The 27,111-nt window shown below is 50.0% G+C and overlaps 1 protein-coding gene across 3 annotated transcripts in view; it reads left to right on the forward strand.

Annotated features, from left to right (window-relative positions):
* Positions 1-27,111, forward strand: part of HIP1 (huntingtin interacting protein 1) — a 216,859-nt gene that overhangs the window by 86,694 nt on the left and 103,054 nt on the right. Inside the window, exon 1 of one of the 3 annotated variants that reach the window (XM_023218702.2) lies at positions 14,517-14,710. The exons of the other annotated variants lie outside the window; for them this stretch is intronic. Within the exon in view, the coding sequence (XP_023074470.1) occupies positions 14,693-14,710 (18 nt within the window). The 5' untranslated portion in view covers positions 14,517-14,692. Of the gene's footprint in view, positions 1-14,516; positions 14,711-27,111 lie in introns of those variants that run through there. 3 annotated transcript variants of the gene reach the window in all.

A 27,111-nucleotide genomic window follows, 5' to 3' on the forward strand; every position in this document is an offset into this window, starting at 1 on the left:
TAGCTGGGACTACAGGCGCCCGCCACCTCGCCCAGCTAGATTTTTGTGTTTTTTAAGTAGAGACGGGGTTTCACCATGTTAGCCAGGATGGTCTCGATCTCCTGACCTCATGATCTGCCCGCCTCGGTCTCCCAAAGTGCTGGGATTACAGGCTTGAGCCACCGCGCCCGGCCAATATTGTTCTTTTTTATGGCTACATAGTATTCCATGGTGTATATGTACCGCATTTTCTTTCTCCAGTCTACCATGGATGGGCACCTGGGTTAATTCCATGTCTATTGCAGTAAATGGTACTGCAATAAACATACATGTGCATATGTCTTTTTGGCAGAATGGTTTATTTTCCTTTGGGTTGATACCCAGCAATGGGATTGCCGGGTCAACTTTCTACTATTGCTGGAACATTCAAGTTGTTTTTGCCTTTCCCTCGGGAACAGTGCTTCAGGGAATGTCCTTGAACATGGCTCACTGTGAATTTGTGGGAACATTCCTCTAGGATAGATTCCCAGGGGGTCAGACTATGTGTGTATTTGAAATTCATTAGACCCTGCCAGATCGTCTTGTTCAAAGACTGTACCACTGCAGGACAAATGTTTTCCTTTACGGTTTCATCATTCTATATCTTGCTTAAGAAGGTCTTCTCAGCCAGGCACAGTGGCTCATGCCTGTAATCCCAGCACTTTGGGAGGCTGAGGCAGGCGGATCACCTGAGGTCGGGAGTTCGAGACCAGCCTGACCAACATGGAGAAACCCTGTCTCTACTAAAAATACAAAAATTAGCCGGGCGTGGTGGCAGGCACCTGTAATCCCAGCTACTTGGGAGGCTGAGGCAGGAGAATTGCTTAAACCCAGGAAGCGGAGGTTGTGGTGAGCCAAGATCACGCCATTGCACTCCAGCCTGGGCAGTAAAAATGAGACTCTGTCTCAAAAAGGAAAAGGTCTTCTCAATACTAAAGTTGTAAACAGATTTTTCTTTTTTTTCTAAGTTCATAGCTTTGCTTTGTGCCTTTGGCTGCTTACGCAAGCTGGGATGTTTTTCCCCCAGAGTAAGAATTTCTTCTCACTGTTTGGTATCACCTGAATAGCTTGCCCTTTCCCTACTAATTTGAAATGCTGCCTTTATTATAAACTAAATTCCAATAAATATATAGATTTGGTCTATTTCACTAACCCATGGTCTATGCCTACCATCTGTTTTGGTATGTGTATGTTTGTGCTTTAAAAAAAAAAAAAAAAGGGATAAAATATATATAACATAAAGTTTGCCATTGTCACCATTTTATTTTATTTTTTTCTCTTTGAGACAGGGTCTAGCTCTGTCACCCAGGCTGGAGTGCAGTGGTGCGATCATGGCTCACTGCAGCCTTGACTTCCCAGGCTCAAGTGATCCTCCCGCCTCGGCTTCCTGAGTAGTTGGGACCATAGGCAAGCGCCACCATGCCCGGCTTATTTTTGTATTTTTGGTAGAGATATGGTTTCACCAACTTGGCCAGGCTCATGACCTCAAGTGGACCTCAAGTGATCCACCCACCTTGTCCTCCCAAAGTGTTGGGATTACAGGCATGAGCCACTGCACGCTGCCTGTGACCATTTTTTAAGTATACAATTCAGTGGCATTAATTACATCTATAATGCTGTACAACAATCCCTGCTATTTCCATAATATTTCATCACCCCAAACAGAAACTCTTACTAATAATCTACTTTGTGTTAACATGACTTTGCTTATTCTAGATCCTCATATAAGTGGACTCATACAATATTTATCCCTTTGCGTCTGGCTTATTTATTTTCTTTGCTAGTCTTCTCTTTTTCTTTCTTTTTCTTTTTCTTTTTCTTTTTTTGAGACAGAGTCTCACTCTGTCACCCAGGCTGGAGTGCAAAGACCTTGTGTGCCCAGCACTCAGAATAGGACCTGGCACAGTGAAGTGATTTCTTGCATGCATTCACTCACAAATTCAACAAGTACTAACTGAATGTCTGCTCCATGCCAGGCACAGCTCGGGAGGCAGGGATTCAGCCACGAACGAGAAAGACAAAGGCCTTGGCCCCGGCGATCACTCAGTGGTCCGAGAACAAGTCCCTCAGCCTCCCAAGTAGCTGGGATTACAGGCGCCCGCCACAACGCCTGGCTAATTTTTTGTATTTTTAGTAGAGATAGTGTTTCACCATGTTGGCCAGGCTAGTCTCAAACTCCTGACCTCAGGTGATCCACCCACCTCAGCCTCCCGAAGTGCTGGGATTACAGGCATAAGGCCTCAACCTCCTGTGCTGAAGTGATCCTTCTGCCTCAGCCTCCTGATTAGCTGGGACTACAGGCATGCACTACCACAGCCCACTAAGTTTTCTATTTTTTTTAGAGATGGGGTCTCACTATGTTGCCCAGGCTGGTCTCGAACTCCTGGCCTTAAGCAATCCTCCCGCCTCAGCCTCCCAAAGTGCTGGGATTACAGGTGTAAGGCACCATGCCTAGTCTGTACCTATTTTATTACTAGACACCCTGAGGTCCACAGATAGTAAGATGCCTCAGATTACATAACTAGTGTGTGCCTTAGGCTTGATGTGTGTGATATCTGACAGCTGTGGACACATCTCATCAAGTGCTTCATTGCCAGTGAGATTCCCAGAGCAGACCCCCAGCCTGGGGAGGAATAGGAATTCCTCTGCTTAATGAGATCAGATTTGTTTTTTGTTTTTTTTTCTCCCAAACCTTTATTACCCAAATCACATATCCTAATGAATGCAGCCGACATACATATGTTATTTACCAGGGTTTTCAGAGACACCCTCACTGACACACCCACATATACTGTTTAGCCAAATATCTGGGCACCCCGTGGCCCAATCATGTTGACACATGGAATTAATTGTCACACTCAGCTGACCTCAGGAGCACCTCCTGTGAGCTTCACTGGGGGCTTCTATTTGCATTAACCCTTTACGACCCTCAAGAGTGGGTATTACCCTGTTCACGGGGAGAAAGTAAGTTTTAGCATTCACATCTAAAAAGATATAAAGCCTCTTCCACACTCATCATTGGTAGGAGTTCGACTGTGAATGACTTTCTATTTTACCTCTTCCCCACTTCAGACTTTCTGTGGCTCTGATCTTCACATTCTATCCTACTCTAATATAGTATTATAAATGAGTTTTTTGGGTTTTTTTTCACTAGCAGTAATAATTAACATGTAGCTGGGCATGGTGGCTCATGCCTATAATCCCAGCACTTTGGGAGGCCAAGGTAGGAGGATCTCTTGAGCCCAGGAGTTCAAGACCAGCCCGGGCAACAAAAACAAGACGTCATTTCTACAAAAAGTTTAAAAATTAGCCAGGAGCAGGGGCGTGCACCTGTAGTCCTAGCTACTCAGGAGACTGAGGTGAGAGGATTGTTTGAGTCCAGGAGTTGGAGGCTGCAGTGAGTTATAATTGCACCACTGCACTCCAGATAACAGAGCAACACCCTATCTCTTAAAAAAAGAAAATGTAAACTTAAAACAATGAAAAAATTAACATACATATAGTGCTTTTTTTTTTTTTTTTTTTTTTTTTTTTGAGACAGTCTCACTCTGTCACCCAGACTGGAGTGCAGTGGCACAATCTTAGCTCACTGAAACCTCTGCCTCCTGGGTTCAAGCAATTCTCCTGCCTCAGCCTCCTGAGTAGCTGAGATTACAGGTACGTGCCACCACGCCCAGCTAATTTTTGTATTTTTCATGAAGACGGGGTTTCACCATGTTGGCCAGGCTGGTCTCAAACTCCTGACCTCAGGTGATCCACCTGCCTCCCAAAGTGGATTATTTAGGATTACAGGCGTGAGCCACCATGCCTGGCCTCAGGCCCTTGAAGACCCTCTCACCCTCCCCCGTTTTCATGTGGGCTGAGTCCTCCCATGCCCCTCCCTCCACCTATGTGGGCAGCTGTCTCTTGCTAAATGGCTTTGGTTGCAGAGCTCATGTCGTGGCTCTCAAAAAGAAATGTGTGGGATGAATAAGCACCTAAAAATAACCCAGGATCAATTTTTTGTGTAATGGGGAGAGGGCTGTGTTTTCCTTTCTCTTCCCTCTTCTCCCTCCCTCTGCCCCCAAGGCCGGTAAATTGCTGCTGGCTGACAGCCGGGCCAAGCTGGCTTCCTGTAAGCCGTGATAACATGGAATTAGCCTGGCTGCCAACCTCCCCAGGGCGGGGACAGCAGCTCTGAGGCACTACAGGCGACTCTGAGCTGGTACTTCCTGCCCTCAGCCTGGTCCATGCTCCTGGAACACTGCTTTGGAGATAACTGGGCAGAGCCAGGTGGGGTGGCTCATGCCTGTAATCCCAGCACTTTGGATCGTTTGAGGCCAGGAGTTTGAGACCAGCCTGGCCAACATGGCAAAACCCCGTCTCTACTAAAAATACAAAAATTAGACAGACGAGGTGGTGTGTGCCTGTAATCCCAGCTACTCGGGAGACTAAGACAGGAAAATCGCTTGAACCCAGGAGGTAGAGGTTTCAGTGAGCCAAGATCGCACCACTGCACTCCAGCCTGGGTGACAGAGGGGGACTCTGTCTCAAAGAAGAAAAAAAGAGAGAGAGAGAGATAACTGGGAAGAGATACGTCCCTGGACTTGTCCTCCAGGGGAGAAGCGTGGAAAAACCTCTCCCAGTACAAGGCTGGAAGCTCCTGAACCAGGCCATTAAGGGTGCTCCAAATTACCACTTACAGGGAGGATTTGGCGGGCAGGGGCAGAGAGGTCTGGCAGCCTGGGGCACCCCTGAGGCAAGGTGTCCAGGCTGTTTGCTGACTCAGGGACTTGGCTGAGTGGCTCCTGTCTGTCCTGGTGCCTCTAAAAGGCCCTCTGACCCCTGCCGGCCACCCGCAGCCTGCCTGGAGAGGCTTTAGAAATCCAGCGGATCTTTGCTGCCCAGAACCCGCCAGCTAATAGTGGGATCCTAAGACCAGGTCAGGTGTTTTTCTTAGGGGTGTCTGTCCTGCAGAATGGAAAGGTTCTGGGAATACACTAGGCATCTCCATATAGCTCAGTCATGCTTGAAGTCACCCTTCCCCCTGTGATGTGAAATCTGTGGAAAGGGACCATGGACACCTGTGTTTAATACGGGGGGAACTGCAGTGTCAGGAGGAAAAACAGATCTATTAATATCAGGGGCAAAGCGTTCAGAGGTCTCCACCTATGCTGAACCTTTGACCAAGGGATGGAAAATTCCAGGTGGGAGCCTGGAAATTCCCCGCGTAGGACAAGCAGTAAGGGAAGTGCCACACTTCCTCGCTTCCTGCAGCCCTCAGCTTCAGCCAAGACCAGGCGGGGGGTTTCTGAATCCTGGCTGCGGTAGTTCAGTTGTTCACAGTCTTGGCTACACATCACAACCTCCTGGGGGAAGTTTAAAGTTCTGATGCCCAGGCTGATCCCAGACCCATTACATCAGAATCCCTGGGGCGGGGCCCAGGCTTCCCAGGTAATTGGAGTGTGCAGCTGGGGTGAGGAACCGCAGCAGCTGGCAATAACCTCTGTTTTCCTCCACTCTGTGTCTGGCTCCTTTATTTCTGACCTCTCAGATTCAGAGGTAGGCATGGCCGTGCATAGTGGGTGCTTGGAAAATAGTGTTCAGTGTCACTGGCTGCTACTACCGCTAATAGTAATTTAGGTTCACTCGAAGGGCAAGGAGCATTGGAGAAGTGCTTTGCTATGATTTCATTTAAAAATGTTCCAGACTGAGTACGGTGGCTCACGCCTGTAATCCCAGCACTTTGGGAGGCCGAGGTGGGCTGATCACCTGAGGTCGAGAGTTCAAGACTAGCCTGACCAACATGGGGAAACCCCATCTCTACTAAAAATATAAAATTAGCTGAATGTGGTGGCACATGCCTGTAATCCCAGCTACTCGGGAGGCTGAGGCAGGAGAAATGCTTGAACCCAGGAGGCGGAGGTTGCAGTGAGTCAAGATCGTGCCATTGCACTCCAGCCTGGGTAACAAGAGCAAAACTCTGTCTAAAAAAAAAAAAATTCCTAGCAATCCTCCCATCTTGGCCTCCCAAAGTGCTGGGATTATAGGCCTGAGTCACCGAGCCTGACCCTGATTCCTCTTAATGTCCCCACTGCCTCCCAGTCCCAGGGTCTGCTCTCTGGGCAGGCTGTCTCTGTGCCACCTTCCTTCCCACAGCACATCTCATGTCTCTCCTTGCCCCCTTCTTGAAGCCATGGCCCCATTTCAGGCTTCTGTCTTCCTGGCTCACCTCTGCACCCCCTGACTTCCGGCAGCTTAGGGGGTCTATCTTGCAGAATGGAAAGGTTCTGGGGGTGCACTTGGCATCTCCATATAGCTCAGCCACACTTGAAGTCACCCTTTCCCCTGTGATGTGAAATCTGTGGAAAGGGACCATGGATACCTGTGTTTAATATGGGGGGAACAGCAGTGTCAGGAGGAAAAACAGATCTATTAATATCGGGGCAAAGTGTTCAGAGGTGTCCGCTGAATCTACAGGGCAGGGACCATAAGAGTCACCCTTTGAGACTTGATGCTCCTCCATGACCCCCACCCAGTGACTCCAACCAGCCCCAGCTACTCCAACCAGCCTCATCTACTCCAACCGGCCCCAGCTACTCCAATCAGCCTCATCTACTCCAACCAGTCTCAGCTACTCCAACTAGTCCCAGCTACTCCAACCAGCCTCACCTACTCCGTCCAGCCCTCAGCTACTCCAACCAGCCCCAGCTACCCCGGTCAGCCTCAGCTGGAGCTCCAAAAGCCAAGAAGTGCCCAGTGTTTTGTACCTGAGTCTGTCTTTGGCTGGCTGACCAGCATACCCCTCCCTGCATAGCAGCTTGTGCTGGCTTTCTGTGGCCTACACAGGAGGGCCTAAGGGTTCTAGCTGGAACTCCTTGCCCAGCTGGAACTCCCTCACCCTCCCTGTGTATCTGCTCAGTGAGATGGCTCTGCTTCCAGCACAGAACTCACCTGGCTCACACCACGCCTCACACCTGGTCACACTGCCACTCGTGTTCAGCCCTGCTGCCTCACCTCTTCAAGCACGCTGCATCCTGATCTTCCCCTTCACAGCTGCATCCACATGTGCGAGTGCATGGTGCCTCCCAAAATGGGGACAGACCTGGCTGGTCTGTCCAGGTCCCTGCAGACCAACAAGCTGTTGCCAGGGCCAGCAGGGCCTTGGAGCAGCCATGCACACCCTGACCCAGAGCATCCTGGTGAATTGCCTGAGAGCTCCGGGAGAACTTTTCTCTTGCTTTGAAACTGTTGTCTGTCCACTCATTCTGCCTTTCATGTGTCCCTTCCTCTGAAGGGAAGCACACTTCTGAGATGGCTTAGCAGCAGTGAAAGTCCCAAAAGCAGCCATGGGTAAGCAGGATTAGAACCAGAATCCTAGATTCACAGAGGATAAAACTGAAGCTGAGTCACATGGTTTCTGCACAATTTTTTGGTTTGTTTTGTTTTGTTTTTTGAGATGGAGTCTCGCTCTGTCACCCAGGCTGGAGTGCAGTGGCGTGATCTCGGCTCGCTGCAACCTCTGCCTCCTGGGTTCAAGCGATTCTCCTGCCTCAGCCTGCCGAGTAGCTGGGATTACAGGCACGTGTCACCATGCCTGGCCAATTTTTTCTCTTTTGTATTTTTAGTAGAGATGGGATTTCACCATATTGGCCAAGCTAGTCTCGAACTCCTGACCTCAGGTGATCTGCCTACCTCGGCCTCCCAAAGTTCTGGGATTATAGGTGTGCGCCACCATGCCCGGCCATGTTCATGCACATTTTTGTTGGTACCAGAGTGAGGGAGTACTCGGAGCCTCTAAGCCCTCCCTCTTAGGAGGCCCTGGCCCTTTCCTAACCAGCAGGGTCCACTTCCAGGCACCTTATGTAGTGGGCTACGCTCCTGGGCCCTGGAGGATCTGTCCCCCTTTCTAGTCTGACGTTGGTCCTGGGGAGGACCTGATGATTGCAGAGCACTTGACCTTTTCTTGGCTCTAAGTGGCGCTGCAGGCCTCATCTCATTTCTCATTTATGCTGCAGCTCTCGGGGCTCCCCAAGGGCAGCTCCAACATCCCCAGCTGGTGCCCAGAGAGTGCCATGGGGCAGACATATCCCAGCGGATGGCCTCGCTCCTAAAAGGCTGACAGATTGTCAGCCAAAAGTAATCTCAGCCCTTGCTGTGCCGAGTGGACTCCTGGGGAAAGGGGGCTGTGGATATGGGGGGGAAGCAAGGAACAGGCAGGTAGATGACCGGTCGTGGTTACTCCCTGCAAGATCCTGGGCAGGTCACTAATGTCTCTGTATCTCAGTGTCCACATTGGTGAGGGTTGCTGGGAGCATCGGAGAGGACAGCATAGGCAGCATTTGGCCATGCCCCCAGCATGCTGCAGGTGAGTGGCTTCCACTTGTAGACTGTGTGGTCAGCAAAGCACTGCACAGCTGCTCATTAGATTTAATGACTGTGGGTGGGCCAGGTGGCTCACACTCATAATCCCAGCACTTTGGGAGGCCAAGGTGGTGGATCACCTGAGGTCAGGAGTTCGACACCAGCCTGGTCAACATGGTGAAACCGTCTCTACTAAAAATACACATACACAAAATTAGCCGGGCGTGGTGGCAGGCGCCTGTAATCCCAGCTACTCAGGAGGCTGAGGTGGGAGAATCCCTTGAACCCGGGAGGTGGAGGTTGCAGTGAGCCAAGATTGCACCACTGCACTCCAGCCTGGGCAACAGAGCAAGACTCTATCTAAAAAAAATTCATTTTAGATTCAGGGGAAAATACATGTGCAGGTTTGTTACATGGGTATATTGTGTGATGCTGAGGTGTGAGATTCTAATGATCCCGTCATCCAGATAGTGAGCACAGTACCCAATAGGTAGTTTTTCAACACTTGTCCCCTCCTCCCTTTTGGAGTCCCCAGTGTCTGGTGTTCCAATCTTTATGTCTACTTGCACCCAATGTTGAGCTCCCACTTATGAGTGAGAACATGCAGTGTTCTGTTTCTGTGTTAATTCACTTAGGATAATGGCCTCCAGCTGCATCCATGTTGCCGCACAGAACATGATTTCACTCCTTTTTATGGCAGCATAATATTCCTTGTTGGATATGTACCACCTTTTCCTTATCTAACCCACTGTTGATGGGCACCTGGATTGATACGATATCTTTACTATTGTGAATAGTGCTTTGATGAACATACGAGTGCAGGTGTCTTTTTGGCAGAATGATCTATTTTCCTTTGGGTAGATACCCAGTAACAGGATTGCCACGTCAGATGGTAGTTCCATTTTTAGTTCTAAAAGAAACAACCCAGGCCGGGTGCAGCGGCTCACACCTGTAATCCCAGAACTTTGGGAGGCCGAGGCAGGTGGATCACCTGAGGTCAGGAGTTCAAGACCAGCCTGGCTAACGTGGTGAAGCCCCATCTCTACTAAAAATGCAAAAATTAGCCGAGTGTGGTGGTGCTTACCTGTAATCCCAGCTACTCGGGAGGCTGAGACAGGAGAATCGCTTGAACCTGGGAGGCGGAGGTTGCAGTGAGCTGAGACTGTGCCATTGCACTTCAGCCTGGGCAACAAGAGTGAAATTCTGTCTCAAAAACAAAACAAAACAAATAATTATCCAGAAGCTTCCAAGAGTTAGCCACCAAGTAAGCTGAGAGACAGGTGCGTCCAGCCAAGAGCTAGTCACCCACTGTGCTGGGTGCTTTATATACATGGGTTTACTTAATTCTTACATTGACCCTGGAAGGAATCATGTTTATTAGCCTGTTTTTCAGGTAAGAAAACTGAAATTCAGAGAGGTTAAGGAACTTGCTCATATCTAGAAAGAAATGGAGCCAAAATTCAACTCGAGATCTGTCTGGCTCCAGGACCTACCCATACTTTCTTATTTCCATTTTGGTTTTGTTTGTTTGTTTGTTTGAGACAGAGTCTCACTCTGTCACCTAGGCTGGAGTGCAGCAGTGTGATCTTGGCTCACTGCAACCTCCGCCTCCCAGGACCAAGCAATTCTCCTCTCTCAGCCTCTCAAGTAGCTGGGATTACAAGTGCCCACCACCATGCCCAGCTAATTTTTGTGGTTTTAGTAGAGATGGGGTTTCACCATGCTGGCCAGGCTAGTCTTGAATTCCTGACCTCAAGTGGTGCACCCACCTGGGCCTCCCAAAGTGCTGGGATTACAGGTGTGAGCCACCGCGCCCGGTCATACTCTCTTATTTCTTTTAATAGCCATCATTATAATTGCAGGTAATAACATTTCATTACATTCTCCTTATAAAAATTAAAACACTATAGGCAAAGTTACAGAACCTTTACACCACCCCTCCCCAACCCACTGCCCTTCCCAGGTCTCATCCATGCACTCTTCCACAATACCTGCAAAATAGGCATTATAATAATAATCCCATTATATGCTTTTCCTGACTTAAAAAAAATTAATTTAAATGGAAATAGAGATGGGGATCTCACTATGTTGCCCAGGCTGGTCTCGAACTCCTGGGCTCAGGCAATCCTCCTGCCTTGGCCTCCTAAAGTGCTGGGATTACAGGAAGGAGCCACCACAACTGGCCCCTTTCCTGACTTTTTAAGGGTCAGATGAAATAATGAGTAAAAATGCCTTTTGTAAACATTACAGCCCTCTGCATACGCCTACTACTAGCATTAGCATAGTAACATATGTTACCTAAAGCCCTTTCATAAGCAATATTGTTTGGCTTAAATATCATTACTGGGAATTAAGGGACTTCTGTGCCCCTAAAAGAGACTGTAAAGCCTTGCCAGAGTCTGGCAGTGAGAACCTCATTGTGGTCTTTAGGGCTAGGCTGCAGAATCTCGATTCACCAATAGGTGTCAGCCTCTACCAAGACGCGTCCACCGCACCTTCTGAATTATGTCAGGGAACTGAGAGCCTTCTAGGCCTGTTCTGTGCTTTTCGGTGGATGTTAAACGTGGAGTGCTGTGGGGGTGGAATTCCAGCTGGAAGTAAGGGGCAGGGCACTCAAGATTCAAAGACCAGTGAGGCCAATGTTTGGCCTGAGTTTGCTCACAGGTGAGACAGGCAGTCCTGGGCTCAGACGCTCCCATCCTAGGGAGATGCAGGCTGTGTTCAAAGCTGTCCCTTGTGGGAAGGGACTCCCGAGGGACCAGCTGTGTCCAGATGGGTCAGGGAAGGTAACATTTGAGGTCAGTCCCGAAGCATGAGAAAGACACTTCTAAGCTCAGGAGGAGGGAAGGACGTTCCAGGAGCATCCTGGGCACAGATGAGCAGTTGGATGGATGGGCAGGATGGGAGGATGAGAGGATAGACAAGAATGGGAGCAGATATATCTATAGTATTGAGAACCAAATGAACCATAGAAGGGTTTTGTTTTTTGTTTTGTTTTGTTTTGAGACAGAGCCTCATTCTGTGGCCCAAGCTGGAGTGCAGTGGCACAATCTCAGCTCACTGCAACCTCTGTCTCCCGGGTTCAAGTGATTCTCCTGCCTCAACCTCCCGACTAGATGGGATTACAGGCACGCGCCACCACTCCTGGCTATTTTTGTATTTTTAGCAGAGACGGTTTCACCATGTTGGCCAGGCTAGTCTTGAACTCCTGATCTCAGGTGATCCACCCGCCTTAGCCTCTCAAAGTGTTGGGATTACAGGCATGAACCGTCGCACCCAGCCAGTAGAGTCTTTTTTGTTTTGTTTTGGAGACAGAGTCTCACTCTGTTACCCAGGCTGGTCTCGAATCCTGGCCTCAAGCAATCTTCCCACCTCGGCCTCCCAAAGTGCTGAGATTACAGGCATGAGCCACTGTACCTGGCCTGTTGTTTTTTTCTTTTTTTTCTATTTGGGATGGGCTGGCCAGTGGGGAGTCACAATTAGATGTGTATACGATTAATTGGACAGGAAGAGACTGGAGGCAGAGGCTGTTGTTAAAAGTCTTATCCAGGGAAGGAACAGTCAGTAAGACGTAGATTGGAAGCTATGTGCAAGGAAGAATCGCAGGGGTGTGGGACCTGATTAGATGGAGTGGGAGCGGGGATTGTTGCTGAAGGAATTAAGGCTGCCTTTGAAGTTTCCAGCTTAACCAGCTCAGTGGAGGTAGAACCATTAGTTGAGCCAGAAAACAGGAGGAAGAACAGATTGTGAAAATAGAGAAATGGTTGGATGCAGTGGCTCACGCCTGTAATCCCAGCACTTTGGGAGGCTGAGGCGGGAGGATCACCTGAGGTCAGGAGTTTGAGATCAGCCTGACCAACATGAAGAAACTCCGTCTCTACTAAAAACACAAAATTAGCCAGGGCTGGACATGGTGTCGGATGCCTGTAATCACAACTTCTCAGGAGGCTGAGGCAGGTGAATTTCTTGAACCCAGGAGGCAGAGGTTGTGGTTAGCCGAGATCGCACCATTGCACTCCAGCCTGGGTAACAAGTGTGAGACTTTGTCTAAAAAAAAAAAAGAGAGAGAAACAAGGAGCAAATAAAAAAGAAAGAAGCCGGGCGCGGTGGCTCAAGCCTGTAATCCCAGCACTTTGGGAGGCCGAGACGGGCGGATCACGAGGTCAGGAGTTCGAGACCATCCTGGCGAACACGGTGAAACCCCGTCTCTACTAAAAAATACAAAAAACTAGCCGGGCGAGGTGGCGGGCGCCTGTAGTCCCAGCTACTCGGGAGGCTGAGGCAGGAGAATGGCGTAAACCCAGGAGGCAGAGCTTGCAGTGAGCTGAGATCTGGCCACTGCACTCCAGCGTGGGCGACAGAGCGAGACTCCGGCTCAAAAAAAAAAAAAAAAAGAAAGAAAAGGAAAACCAAAAAAGAAAAAACAAATAAAAATAGAGGGAAGGCTGGGCATGGTGGCTCACACCTATAATTCCAGCACTTTGGGAGGCTGAGGCAGGTGGATTGCTTGAGTCCAGGAGCTTGAGACCAGCCTGTGCAACATAGCAAGACCCCAGTCTCGCTCTGCCACCCAGGCTGGAGTGCAGTGGCGTGATCTTGGCCCTCTGCAACCTCTGCCTCCGGTGCTCAAGTGATTCTCCTGCCTCAGCCTCCCGAGTGGCTGGGATTACAGGCGTGCGCCACCACACCCAGCTAATTTTTGTATTTTTAGTAGAGACGGAGTTTTGCCATGTTGCCCAGCTGGTCTCAAACTCCTGGCCTCAAGTGATCCACCTGCCTCAGCCTCCCAGATTGCTGGGATTACAGGCGTGAGCCACCAAGCCCAGTTTACATTATCTCTTATATCTCGATGTTCTCACATACCGCTAGGAGGCAGGCAGATAAATAGTTCCAATTTCATCGATAAGAACTCAGCTTTGATGGGAAGGTGCTAGGATTACAGGTGTAAAGTGCTGGGATTACAGGCGTGAGCCCCCGGGGCATCAAGCCCCAACTTCAGGGTTGCCCCGTGGCAGCCTGGGAAGCCCTTCTGGGCTTGGGCTGGATGGTCCTTACTGAAGTCTGCCCTGACCCCCAGTCCCTGCCAGGTGTGTGACGTGGGGCACCTCCCTCTCCCTCTCTGGATCTGTTTCCTCTCTGTATAAAGTGGGGTTGGTCTAGGTGGACTCTGAGGTCCCTGCCGCATCCAAAACCTTACTGCCATCTGATTTTGGTGGGACAGACTGTGTTGAAACTATAGGCTTGGATGGCCAGGCTTTTCCCGGAGAACTTGCCCCAAAGGAGCATTTGACAGGAGCTCTTTTGAGGTCACCAGCTGTGTCTACTGCAGAGGGGAATGTCTGCCGTGCATTTTGGCATCGAATAAGGAAAGGGACATCGGGATTCTGGCTTGAGGAAAAGGAGCTCCCAGCTCAGGGCAGACATCATTTTGGAGCCACGGAGCCAATTTCCCTCACTCCAGGAAGGGCTGGCTGTGGCTCACGTGGGAGGGGGACGCTCAGAGCCTTTCTGGGGATACCTGTTCCACTTCCTCCCAATTGCCCATCTGTTTGGAGACCCCAGACTCATTCGGGAGGCCCCTCCAGATTAGCCGCAGGAGGCAAACAACTGGCTGTGAATTCCCCCTTTGTCCAGGGAAGCCAAGTGGGGAGGGGCCGAGCGGACCCCCTGCCCCCACTGGAATGTCGGCCTCCTGCGCCCCCCATTCTCCCTCGTTTTCCACCACCTCCCCTGCTCACTTCCTGAGTCCCACTGATCCCACCACCAAAACACACGCATGCATGCACACTCACGCATGCACACACACGCGGGCGCACACACACACGCACACGCTTCCTGGCGGGCCGGCGGCCTCTGGCTCGGGGCTCGGCGATCCCCGCCACCGGGAACTCTGGGGAGAAGCCACCTTTTGTTATTCAAATCACACCCTCGCTGTGCGCGCCCGGGGGCCGCGGGATCGGGCCCGGGAACCCGCCTCCCGGTCTCCCCCCGCGCCCCCGCCAGCTGATTCCGGGATTTCCCGGTCCCCGGGGGCTCGGGCGCGCCGGTCTCTGCCGGCGGGGCCGCGCCTCCCCCGCCCCCGGCGCGCGCTGCTGCTCCGCGCCCGCCCCCCTCCCCCTCCCCCCCCCCCCTCCCCGCCTCCCCTCCCCCTCCCCTTCCTTTCTCCGGTCCAGCCTCGGTGCCGCCGCCGCCGCCGCCGCCTGCCCCGGTCCGCGGGGGCCTTGCCGGCCGCCCTCCCCGCAGCATGGCACCCTCGGGGCGCGATTAGCCGGGAGCAGCTTTGGGGGAAGCGGGATCTCCAGGGGTGGGGGGGTGCCCCGCAGCCTCGGTCATGGATGTGAGCAAGATGGTAAGTGTGAGAAGGGGCTTTGCCCCGAGCCCCCTCCCCACCCCCCAGCCCTGGCGCCCTCCCTTCTCCCCCTCCTAGCCGGCGCGATCCATTGAAAGTTTCTGGATTGTTGATCCTGCCTGTTGGCCCCAACTCCAGGCGTGCCGGAGGAGGGAGCCGGGCCAGGATTCTGGAGGCGGCTGGCCGGCCGGGATGGGCTCTCGCTTTCCCGCCGCGCCGCCGCCGGGCTGCCCGGGAGATCGCGCTGGACTCCAGGGTCGGGGCTGCGGGGCTCGCCGCCCACCTCGGGAGACCTGCCGGGCAGAGGGAGGGCAGCGCCGCCGGAAGGGGCTTGTTCCGTGCCCTCCGGAGCCCCCTGCCCGCACACCTACAGGAGATCGATGGGAAGATGTGTGGGGCTGAGCCCGTGGGCAGGGAGGCACAGGTGGCGCTGGGAGGACAGGGAGAAGCCAGGGTTTCAACCATCCTAGGAAGTGAGGGGGCAGGAATGGAGCCCTTGGCGGAGACGGGGGAGGTTCTAGGTTGGCTACTTGGGAACCCCAGCTTCAGTGGGCCTGGGGTGCAGCCAACATCTTCACCTCCTAAGCATGACTCCCCCTTTCCTTTAGAAATGGGCTTCTCTGGAGGGGTCTGTGCCCTCCCCCAGAGCAGCCCTCCACCCCCACCTCCACCGCGAATACAGTAGGAGCTTGAAGAAATCATTGCTTATTGATTGAGACCAAGGAGCAGTTCTCAGCCGATACCAGGATGTGATTTGGGGGATTCTGATGGGAAGGGGGTTCGCAGGGAGCACCTGGAGGCCCGGAAACTGCAGGTTTTCCCAGGGGTCTTGATTGGCTCTCACTCTGAATGGAGATTTAAGGGTGCCTTTGCCATCTCCACCACCCCGACCCCCAGTTTTGACCAGGGTACTGTCTCTACCGTCCAGCCTTGCAACCTCAAGGGCCTATGTGTCAGGCTGGTCTTGTGGGAGGGAGGCAATCAGGGCTTTCGAGGAAAGGAGCTGTGTGTGTGTGTGTGTGTGTGTGTGTGTGTGTGTGTGTGTGTGTGTATTTGGGCCGTGGGGTGGGGAGGGTAGAAGGTCTGGGTCTGCCCTTACCATAGAGATGAGGAGATGCTAGAATTTGAGTTTATCTTGTTAAGAATTACATTCCGTTTCCCCAGAGGGTGCCCTTTCGAGGCAACCAAGGGAGGTTGGTTCTCTGCCTGGCCCTGGCCTTTGGCACTCTGTCTTGGCTAGGAAACAATGGGATGGGGGCTGATGACAGGTGAGAGTCCTCTTCTATGGCCTGCATCAGTCTCAGACTGACTGAGCATTGCCCCTGGGGTTGGGGACTGGGTGAGGGGCTCCATGGGTTCCTGTCTTTATTTGGAGAGAAATACCTGTCCATGGCTGGACAGTGAGTGCCCAGAGGTTGGACCAGCATTCCGTATCTGTCTGCCATGAAAGCTCACTTTCTTTGGGCATGTATTAGAACTCCCTTTCAAAAAAAAAAAATCCTCTGTGCAGCTATGGGGGTGGAGATGTAGAAAACTAAGCAGTAGTTCTTTCCTAGAGGTGTCTGAGCAACACCAGAAGAGTCACCTGTCTGGGCTATGATTAGGGGGTTTGGGGTCTGAAGCTTTGAAGCTCTACTCTAGTCCAATGGCCACTAAACCAAATCACCCCTGAGCATCCTCCCAGCCCTGCACTCAGGTTCCCTGCAAAGCCTGGCCTGCGAGGACCAGCTTATAGGACTCAGGGACCTCTGTCTATCCATCCCTCATTAATCAACAGCGTTTATTTAATTCCCATAATTTCTATAGCAAGTGCTGGGTAAAGAACACAAAGAAACATCATTGAAGGCCTCCCTCCCTGCTTCTCAAGGCCCTTAGCATGAAAGTGAAGGATCCAGAGAGATACAGGCCAACTCAACAGTTAGCTATCAATACAGGCCTAGATCAGAAGGCCAAAGCTTTGAGGATCATGAGGGTCTGAGAAAGGACTGGAATGCAGAGTTCAGATGGAAGACCAAGACCTCAGTTGGCCCTTGGAGGTTGGGTGGGGTAGGCATTGCCTGTTGGGAGAATCACAGGAAGAGGATGGGCAGAGCCCATTGGGTGAGGCTGAAGACATTTGGCTGGTACAGAGGTTTGAAATCAGGAAACATCAAGATGGTTGTTTGGGGCCAGACCAGCAAGGCCTTGAATGCCAACCAAGGCATTCTGACCCTGGCCCGTAAGCACTGGGAAATCTCTGGAGAATTTTGATGCCCTGGGGCGGTGCATCTGTTGCCTCTTTCCTCTTTTAGCTTGGGGTCCAAACAAAAGTGGTATTAGATTCTCATTAATCATTGAGCAGCCAAGCGCCCTGTCCAGAAACAATTGTCTGCAGCTCTTTGTAAAGAGCACAGACCTGTGACTGTGTAGCAAGAAGAACCTTACCCACCCTGGGGAATTGGCGTCTGCTTTTCATTCCTGCAAGAGGCCAAAAGTACTTTCTGTTCTGGCCATTAAATTCCCATCTCTGGTTTGAAGTCCTCGCTCTGGGGGCCTTTGGCTGCAGGCGTGACCTCAAATGCAGCCTTTCAGGAACATCCTTGACAGAGTCCAATATCAGCCTTGGAGATTTCTCTTGCTTATGCAGAGTGAGAAAAAGCAGATTGTAGTTTACCTGACTCTGCGTGATTTTTTTTTTTTTTTTTTTTTTAAAGACAGAGTCTCCCTCTGTCGCTCAGGCTGGAGTGCAGTGGCGTGATCTTGGTTCACTGCAACCTCTGCCTCACCGGTTCAGGCGATTCTTATGCCTCAGCCTCCCTAGTAGCTGGGACTACAGGCACGCACCACCATGCCCAGCTAATTTTTGTTTTTTTTGTTTTTTTGTTTTTTTTTTTTTAGGTGGAGTCTCGCTCTGTCGCCCAGACTGGAGTGCAGTGGCCGGATCTCAGCTCACTGCAAGCTCCGCCTTCCGGGTTTACGCCATTCTCCTGCCTCAGCCTCCCGAGTAGCTGGGACTACAGGCGCCCGCCACCACGCCTGGCTAATTTTTTGTATTTTTTAGTAGAGACGGGGTTTCACCATGTTAGCCAGGATGGTCTCGATCTCCTGACCTCGTGATCCACCCATCTCGGCCTCCCAAAGTGCTGGGATTACAGGCTTGAGCCACTGCGCCTGGCCAACTAATTTTTGTATTTTTTAGTAGAGACAGAGTTTCACCATGTTGGCCAGGCTGGTCTCAAACTCCTGGGCTCAAACAATCACCCACCTCAGCCTCCCAAAGTGCTAGAATTACAGGCGTGAGCCACCACACCTGGCCCTCTGCATGACTTTTTTTTTTTTTTTTTTTGAAACAGGGTCTTGCTCTGTTGCCCAGGCTGGAGTGCAGTGGCACAATCTCAGTTCATTTGCAACCTCTGCCTTCCAGGTTCAAGCGATCCTCCCAATCTCAGCCTCCTGGGTAGCTGGGATTACAGGGGCACAGCACTACACCCAGCTAATTTTTGTATTTTTTGCGGAGACAGAGTTTTGCCATGTTGCCCAGGCTGGTGTCGAACTCTTGGGCTCAAGCAATCTACCCACCTGAGCCTCCTGAAGTGCTGGGATTATAGGTGTGAGCCACTGTATGCTGCGTCCCTGCATGGTTTTGAGCAAGTTTCTTCTGTAACCTCTTACTCCTATTTGTATCATGAACATAATAATAGAGAAGGTTGGAAATAATCCTTTTAAGGCATAGAAGCTGGAGTAGTGAGTCTTCCATGCACCTGGTGGCTGTTCTTTTTTTTTTTTTTTTTCCGAGGTGGAGTCTCACTCTGTCACCCAGGCTGGAGTGCAGTGGCACGATCTCGGCTCACTGCAACTTCCGCCTCCCGGGTTAAGCGATTCTCTTGCCTCAGCCTCCCGAGTAGCCGGGATTACAGGCGCACACCACCATGCCCAGCTAATTTGACTGTTCTGATCATGATGATCTCTGGTCTCATCTGGGCCTAAGGTGACTCTTGATTTCCCTCTCATGCTTTAATTTTTTGATTGGCCTGCAGAGCTGAGCCCAGAGGCCATATTTCAGCTGACGGCTCTTGGGACCAATTCTCCCAGGCCTGGTGATTTTTGTGAATGAGGGTACACACGACCGGAGACAGTGGATTTACCAGCTGCTGCGACCCATGAATTTTTGATGACATCAGATATCTGCCCAAGGGAGAGCTGGTTTAACCCTGCACTCAGGGAGAAAGTGCGGATGCCTTTTAGGGGTTGATGATGGAGGCTGTGCCTTTCACTAAACACAGAGAATGCACAGTACTGTAATTTGGAAAATGGAGTCAACACTATCAATTATTACCAAAGAACATACCGTTTACATAACAATTTATATTTCTGCAGTGCTTTGCAGTATACAAGGCATTTTTTTCTTTCTTTTTTTTTTAGAGACGCGGTCTCACTCTGTCACCTAGCCTGGAGTGCAGTGGCACAATTATAGCTGACTGTAGCCTCGAACTCCTGGGCTCAAGCTATTGTCCCCACCTCGGCCTCCTGAGTAGCTAAGACCACAGACATGAGCCACCAAGTGAGGCTAATTTTTATTTTATTTATTTATTTGTTTGTTTTTGTAGAGACGGAGTCTTCTATGTTGCCCAGGCTGGTCTTGAACTCCTGGCCTCAAACGATCCTCCTGCCTCAGCATCCCAAAGTGCTGAGATTACGGGCATGAGCCACCACACCTGGCCTATATAGAAGCATTTTCACACTTGTTCTCACTACAACCCCATGAGGAAGGCAGGGCCGAAATGATTGGCTATGTTTTATAGATAAGAAAATTAGTTCAGAAAAGTGACATCTGATATTCCATACCAGGGGTAGAACCAGGTCTTGTGTCCAGTTCTCTGAGAAAGTATGCACTATAGCAATATAATAAATAAAAGGTGAGGAAAAAGATTTAGTGTCTAGGTTCTAGAATGGACACAAGTTAATTTCAAAAGATGAGCTGGGGGTTGTGGCCTTTGGCCTCTGGGTCCTCTAGTGGAGAAGACTTAGGAAAGAAGGATGAGTGTCTATATGTGGACTCTGAGCCTTGTAAATCCCCTCTGTTTGTTTTTTTGTTTTTTTTTTTTTCCCCGAGACAAGGTCTCACTCTGTTGTCAAGGCTGGAGTGCAGTGGTGTGATCATAGCTCACTGCAGCCTCGAACTCCTAGGCTCAAGCAATCCTCCCATCTCGGCCTCCCAAGTAGCTGGGACAACAAGCAGGCACCACCACAATGCTTGACTGCCTTTTTTGATTTTTGGTAGAGACGAGGTTTCGATATGTTGCCCAGTATGATCTAGAACTCCTGGGCTCAAGCGATTCTCCCACCTCAGCCTCCCAAAGTGCTGGGATTACAGGCATGAGCCACTGTGCCCTGCTCCCTATAGCCCTATAGCTGTTTTTAAAATTCAGGAGTTTCTTCCTGAATCTCACTGCTTCCTCAAATGTGAGACACTTGACTTACCCAGCAGGCAGGTGAGAGGGGTGGAAAGAAGGTGTTTCAGATGTTCTGAGTAATGATACTGACTGTAGAGCAGAAAAGACTTCTGGTCAACCTATTGTTGCTGCTGGTGTCAGCAGAAGGGATGTGGTAGAAGTTAAATGCCCAACTGGAGAGATCGCTGTGCAAAATGATGCCAAAGACTGATGGGTGACCTGCCCAGCAAACAGAGCAGCATTTTCAGCCCTGGCCACAAGATCCATTTAGTGGGTTGCTGCCAGCATATGAAAGAGTGAAATAGGCCAGGCACGCGGTGGCTCACACTTGTAATCCCAGCACTTTGGGAGGCCAAGGCAGGTGGAACACCTGAGATCAGGAGTTAGAGACCAGCCTGGCCAACATGGTGAAACCCAGCTCTACTAAAAATACAAAAATTAGCCGGGTAAGGCAGCACACACCTGTAATCCCAGCTACTCAGGAGGCTGAGGCAGGAGAATTGCTTGAACCCAGGAGGCAGAGGTTGCAGTGAGCTGAGATCGCGCCACTGCACTCCAGCCTGGACAACAGAGCAAGAGTCCATCTCAAAAAAATAAAAACAAGAGTGAAATAGATGAGAAAACATCCAGGTATATTCCACATGAGAGGGTAAGCATTAGATCATGAAACGGATTTTGATTGTATCTATGCATGCACACAAGTAAGTACTGGGTAGCCCCGTAAAATGTACTTTTTTTCTTCAACTTTTAAGTTCAGGGGTACATGTGCAGGTTTGTGACACGTGCAGGTTTGTGACATGTAAACATGTGTCATGCTGGTTTGCTGCACAGATCAACCCATCACCTAGGTGGTAAGCCCAGTATCCATTAGATATTCCTCCCGATACTCTCCTTCCCCACCCTCTGACAGACCCTCGTGTGTGGTGTTCCCTGCCATATGTCCATGTGTTCTCATCACTCAGGTCCTACTTATAAGGGAGAACATGTGGTGCTGGTTTTCTATTCCTGTGTCATTTTGCTGAGGATAACAGCTTCTAGCTTCATCCATGTCCCTGCAAAGGACGTAATCTCATTCCTTTTTATGGCTGCATAGTATTCCATGGCATATGTGTACCACAGTAAAATGTGTTTTTTACTATAGTCAGTTGCGTAGTCCATTTGTGCTGCTTTAACAATACCTGAGACCTGGTAATTTATAAAGAACGGAAATTGGCCAGGCACAGTGGCTCACACCCGTAATCCCAGCACTTTGGGAGGTTGAGGTAGGAGGATCGCTTGAGCCCAAGAGTTTGAGACCAGTCTGGGCAATATAGTGAGACCCTGTCTCTACAAAAAAATGAAAAAATTAGCCAGGCATGGTGGTGCATGCCTGTAATTCCAGCTACTCAGGAGGCTGAGCCCAAAAGGTCAGGGCTGCAATGAGCTATGATAACACCACTGCACTCCAGCCTGGGTGGCAGAGACCTTGTCTCTTAAAAAAAATTGCTTAGGAGAAAAGAATTTTTGATTTACCATTAGTGGATTACTATCTTTCATTGTCACTGATCATTAAGATTTTATCTCACCAAGATGAGGTTCCATTCAATTCACGTGCATACTGAATACCCCCTCTTTATGCAGTCCCTTGGGTGAGGACGTTAAGATACTAAGGGATCCAGGGCTGAGGATGGCTGAGTCTTTGTTTGTCAAAAAGGCTTACAGAGTTGAGAGAGAGAGATTTCCTCGAAATGCACCAAGCGCGACCATGCATCAATAGACTTTTGCAATTGACAGAACAGTCTCACCTGGATTATTTTCTTCCTCACGTTGGCCTTGTGAAGCAGGATTTGTTGTCCTAGGAGCACCTGTCTTCAGTGGCCCCTCTGGTCAGAGTTGTACTTCTGGTCAGGGGCTAAGTCCAGATGCAAACATGGGTTTTAAGACAGCCCCTCCCAGGGAGCCGTTTTGCCCGGATCACACTATCTCTCCCTCCCACTTCCCCTCTTCCAGCCGTCTTTCCCCTACTCCAATCTCCCCCGCAACACACACGCAGCTAGGTGAGTTTCTTGACGCTCACGTCCAAGCGCTGTTTCCCCTCCACCTTTGTCTCCCTTCTTGCCCAGAGAGGTCCCAGTTCAAACCCAGGACAGGCACGTGGTCTCACAGCTGCCCCTGAGCCAAAGATTTCCATAATCGGAGAAGATTTCACCTGCTTCAGAGCCCCAAAGAAATTAATCCATGGGTCATTTAAGAAAAAAATAAATTCCCCATGTCTCCTTTAGATTCCTTGAAGTCCTAATGCATCTTTAATTTGGAGGAGGTTCCTGTGGGCAGGTAGAGAAGGGTCAGGGTGGGAGGCATATTTGTAAATGGGAATGGTTGAGTGAATGGGATCCCAGCCAGACTCCATGGCCCTGTCCCCTGTGCACAGAGGATTAAGGGAGACTCATCTGTGTCCCGAGGCTGCTCCAGATGCTGAGCCTGGGCTTTGGAGTAACAGAGGCTAAGGTCCTGTTGCCACCACTTGCCGACTCTCAGATCATAGACAAGTTAGTTGATCTTGTCCATCATGTTATTTCCTCATCTCTAAGATTGGTGTCTGCAGACTTGCAGTGCTGTCGAGGTGCTCATTTAAAGTACTTGACACAAGCCAGGCATGGTGGCTCATGCCTGTAATCCTAGTGCTTTGGGCAGCTGAGGCAGGAGGATTACTTGAGCCCAGGAGTTCAAGACCAGCCTGGGCAAAATAGCAAGACCCCATCTTTACTGGAAAAAAAAAAACATTAAAAAACAAATTGTCTGGGTTTGGTGGCATGAGCCTGTAGTCTCAGCTCCTGGGGATCCTCCCAGCCAAAGCAGGTGGATCACTTGAGCCCAAGAGTTCAAGGCTGCAGTGAGCTGTGATTATACCACTGTACTCCAGCCTGGGTGACAGAGTGGGACCCTGTCTAAAAAAATAAGATAAAATAAAAAATACAGAACCTGGCACATAGGAGGGGCTTAGTAAACCATGGCTATCATTAGTAATATTTTTGCTTTTTCATTTAGGCTATAAATAAAATCTGAAAACTTCAGGGGAAGGGGGAGAGCATTGCTTCTTGCAGAATGATCACTGCTGAGGGAGCTCAGTCTGCTGGGGCAATCAGACCTGTTAGTAGTTGCAATACATGTTGTGCAATGCACAAAGGATGGGGCATGTGTCAGCCTGGAGAAGGTGGGGTTAACCACCTGGCAACTTAAGGAAGGGTATCATTAAGAAAACTGGGGGCAGAGGGGAAGATGATCCCCTGGAACGAGGAAAATAAGGGTATTTCAGGCACACTAAAAGGGTAAGGTCATGAAACCACAGGGTTTGTTCAGAAACTACCTCTGGTTGATGCTTGAAAAGTAGGCACACTCCATATCTCTGTGGGCTAACGAAGTTCCCATGATACGGAACCCAAATCTTTTTTTTTTTTTTTTTTTTTTTGAGATGGATCTTGGTCTATCACCCATGCTGGAGTGCAGTGGTGTAGTCATGGCTTACTGCAGCCTCAAACCTCTCAGTCTCAAGTGATTCTCCCACCTCAGCCTCCCAAGTAGCTGGGACTACAGGTGCACACCACCACACCTGGCTGATTTTTGTCTGTTTTATAGAGACGGGGTTTCACCTTGTTGCCTAGGCTTGTCTTGAATTCCTGAGCTCAAGAAGCTATTTGCCCGCCTTGGTTTCCCAAAGTGCTGAGATTATAGGCATGAGCCACTGTGCTGGCTTTCTTTTTCCTTTTTAGAGAGAAGGTCTCACTCTATCCCTGAGGCTGAAATGCAGTGGTGCAATTCCAGTTTCAGTTCACTGCGGCCTCAACCTCCCGGGCTCAGGTGATCCTCCCACCTCAGCCTCCCAAGTAGCTGGGACTACAGGTCCATGCCACCATGCCCAGCAATTTTTAACTTTTTGGCAGAGACAGGATTTTGCTGTGTTTCCCACGCTGGTTTTGAACTGCTGGCCTCAAGCAATACTCCTGCCTCGGCCTCCCAACTTGGCCTCCCAAAGCCGAATCTTTTTATACCTCAGTGATTCCTGGAAGAGCTGTGCTTTAAGAAGGGGAGCAGGCCAGGAGCGGTGACACACCTGTAATCCCAGCACTTCGGGAGGCCGAGGCGGGAGGATCACCTGAGGTTGGGAGTTTGAGACCATCCTGACCAACGTGGAGAAAACCTGTCTCTACTAAAAATACAAAATTAGCCAGGCATGGTGGCTCATGCCTGTAATCCCAGCTACTCAGGAGGCTGAGGCATGAGAATCGCCTGAACCTGGGAGGCGGAGGTTGCAGTGAGCCGAGATCGCGCCACTGCACCCCAGTCTGGGTGACAGAGCAAGATTCCATCTCAAAAAAAAAAAAAAAAAGGAAAAAAAAAGGAGGGGAGCTGCAATTGAAGGAAACACAGGACGCACAATAGGTGCTGAATGCATGAATGATTAAAAGACAAAAGGAGAAGACATTCTAGTTGAGAGAGAGGTGCTGCACACAGGCTGAACATACAACACTGGGGAATGAATGTTGAGTAGGTTTGTCAGGAGCGGGGCCAGAGGAATAGAGAGGAGGAGTGGGCACAGGTGTGAGGGCCTGTGTTAAAAAATAACCAGCAAGTCTCTAGTAGAGCCAGTAAGCGGGGCTGCCTCCACTTGACAATCAGACATGGATATGCTATTCTGGCCAACGGGTTTACGCTGCCTACTGGTCCCTGGGCCTGGAGATGGCTGTCACTGGTACCAGGATAAGTGTGGGAGTTGCAAACCGTGGGTTGGGCAAAGTTTTTTTGAAATGAACATTTCATTAACTTTCTATCTTAACCTCTCTTTGGAGGACTCAGTTCAGCCTCGTATTCTGGGACCTAAAATAACTTTCTGTCGCTGGATTTTTCTCAGGCTAGAAAGAAGTCTTACAAAATCACTGCCTCGCTATTCCACCTAGCTCAAGATCATGTCACCAGCCCTGGTGCTGGGTAGGGATGTTTCCAATGGTTACAACCAGGGTCCTGGCTATTGTCTTTTTTGCCCTATATATGTGAAGATTGTCCCCTGAGTCAGCAGATACCGAGGACCCACCCAGACCTCATGCCAGGTGTAGATAATATAAGAGAGAAAGTGATCCTTTGATGGCTTCTGCCTTAAAAGAGGTACAGGCTGGGCGCAGTGGCTCACACCTGTAATCCCAGCGCTTTGGAAGGTCAAGGCAGGTGGATCACTTGAGGTCAGGAATTTGAAACCAGCTCGGCCAACGTGGTGAAACCCCGTCTCTACTAAAAATACAAAAATTAGCCGGGTGAGGCGGCACATGCCTGTAATCCCAGCTACTTGGAAGGCTGAGGCATGAGAATCTCTTGAACCCGGGAGGTAGAGGTTGGAGTGAGCCAAGATCGCGCCACTACAGTCTGGCCTGGGCGACAGAGCGAGACTCTTGTCTCAAAAAAAAAAAGTACAGGAGATAAAATTACAATATTAGATTAATGTTAATAATCACAATAGTGTGATTAGTATAATATTAGAGATTTAAGGAAAGTTCTATAGACATTCAGAGGCAAGATGACTAATTCTGCCAAATGGTACAGGAAGTGGGGTGGGGAAAGTGACATTTCATTTATTCATTTATTCAGAAAAGATTTATAGAGTGTCTTCCATATGCCAGGTGCTGTTCCAAGCACTTGGGATACTTCCTTGAACCAAACAAAGATTCCTGCCTTGTGGAGCTGAGCTCCTGCAGGGATTGAGGGAGTGAATGATAGATAATAGAAATAAATGTAAATGAGAAAATTTTGTAAGCTGTTGGAAGGTGGTAAATGATCCAGGAAATGGGATTAGATGCAGAAATGGCTGCACCATTCTAAATATGCTTGGATAAGAATTGTAACAGAGGGGTGAGCCCATTCATTCCCAGCAGGGGATTTTCCTTGGCTGCCAGGGAACTCTGGAACCCCTGTTCATGGTGTGTAGTTGGCTTACAGTCTGGCTGAAATCCTGGACTCCAGATTTAGCTCATAGCTCATTGCTGAGAGTTGCCTGAGTCTAAACCTCAGGGCCCTTTCCCTGTGCCCAGTTCCCCTTGACCATCCTCCTGAGGTCTGTTCAACTGTGGATCCAGCTGTCAGCCAGATGGTCTACAGAGCACTGACCGCTTATCCATTTCTGCCAGATTTTCTTTTTTTTTTTTTTTGAGGCGGAGTCTCACTCTGTCGCCCAGACTGGAGTGCAGTGGCCGGATCTCAGCTCACTGCAAGCTCCGCCTCCTGGGTTTAAGCCATTCTCCTGCCTCAGCCTCCCGAGTAGCTGGGACTACAGGCGCCCGCCACCTCGCCCAGCTAGTTTTTGTATTTTTAGTAGAGACGGGGTTTCACCGTGATAGCCAGGATGGTCTCGATCCCCTGACCTCGTGATCCGCCCGTCTCGGCCTCCCAAAGTGCTGGGATTACAGGCTTGAGCCACCGCGCCCGGCCTCTGCCAGATTTTCTAGAAGTTGGAGGGAAGATCCTGCCTCTTATATCCAACAAATCTCCAGTAAGGGAGCCAAGGTCACATGGGCAGTTCTCTGGCTTGTAACTTGATGTTACACACAATAAACAAGGCCCTCTCAGCCCTACCCAAGTAACATCAACTGGAACGAGGCTGGGGGTGACAGAGCACCATGTCTCATGCAATTCTCAGAAAAGCGTGATTCCTATTTTCATGTTCAAGCTGGAGAAAACTGAGGCTCAGAGAAGTCAAATTTCAAAGGGCCCCTCACTTTGATCTAGGAACAGTATTTCAGAGTGGTGGAGGCCTTGGGTCCCGGGGTTCAAAATCTGTCTCTACCACTTACCTGGGCAGGTTACTGGGTTCTTTATTCTATAGAGATTTAAGGAAACTCCCATAGAAACTCAAGTAGGAATGATTGATTCTGCCCAATGGTATAGGAAGTGGGGTGGAGAAAGTGACTATTCATTCATTTATTTGGAAAAGGTTTATAGAGTGCC

Source organism: Piliocolobus tephrosceles, chromosome 8, assembly GCF_002776525.5.
Source record: "Piliocolobus tephrosceles isolate RC106 chromosome 8, ASM277652v3, whole genome shotgun sequence".
Taxonomy (NCBI): domain Eukaryota; kingdom Metazoa; phylum Chordata; class Mammalia; order Primates; family Cercopithecidae; genus Piliocolobus; species Piliocolobus tephrosceles.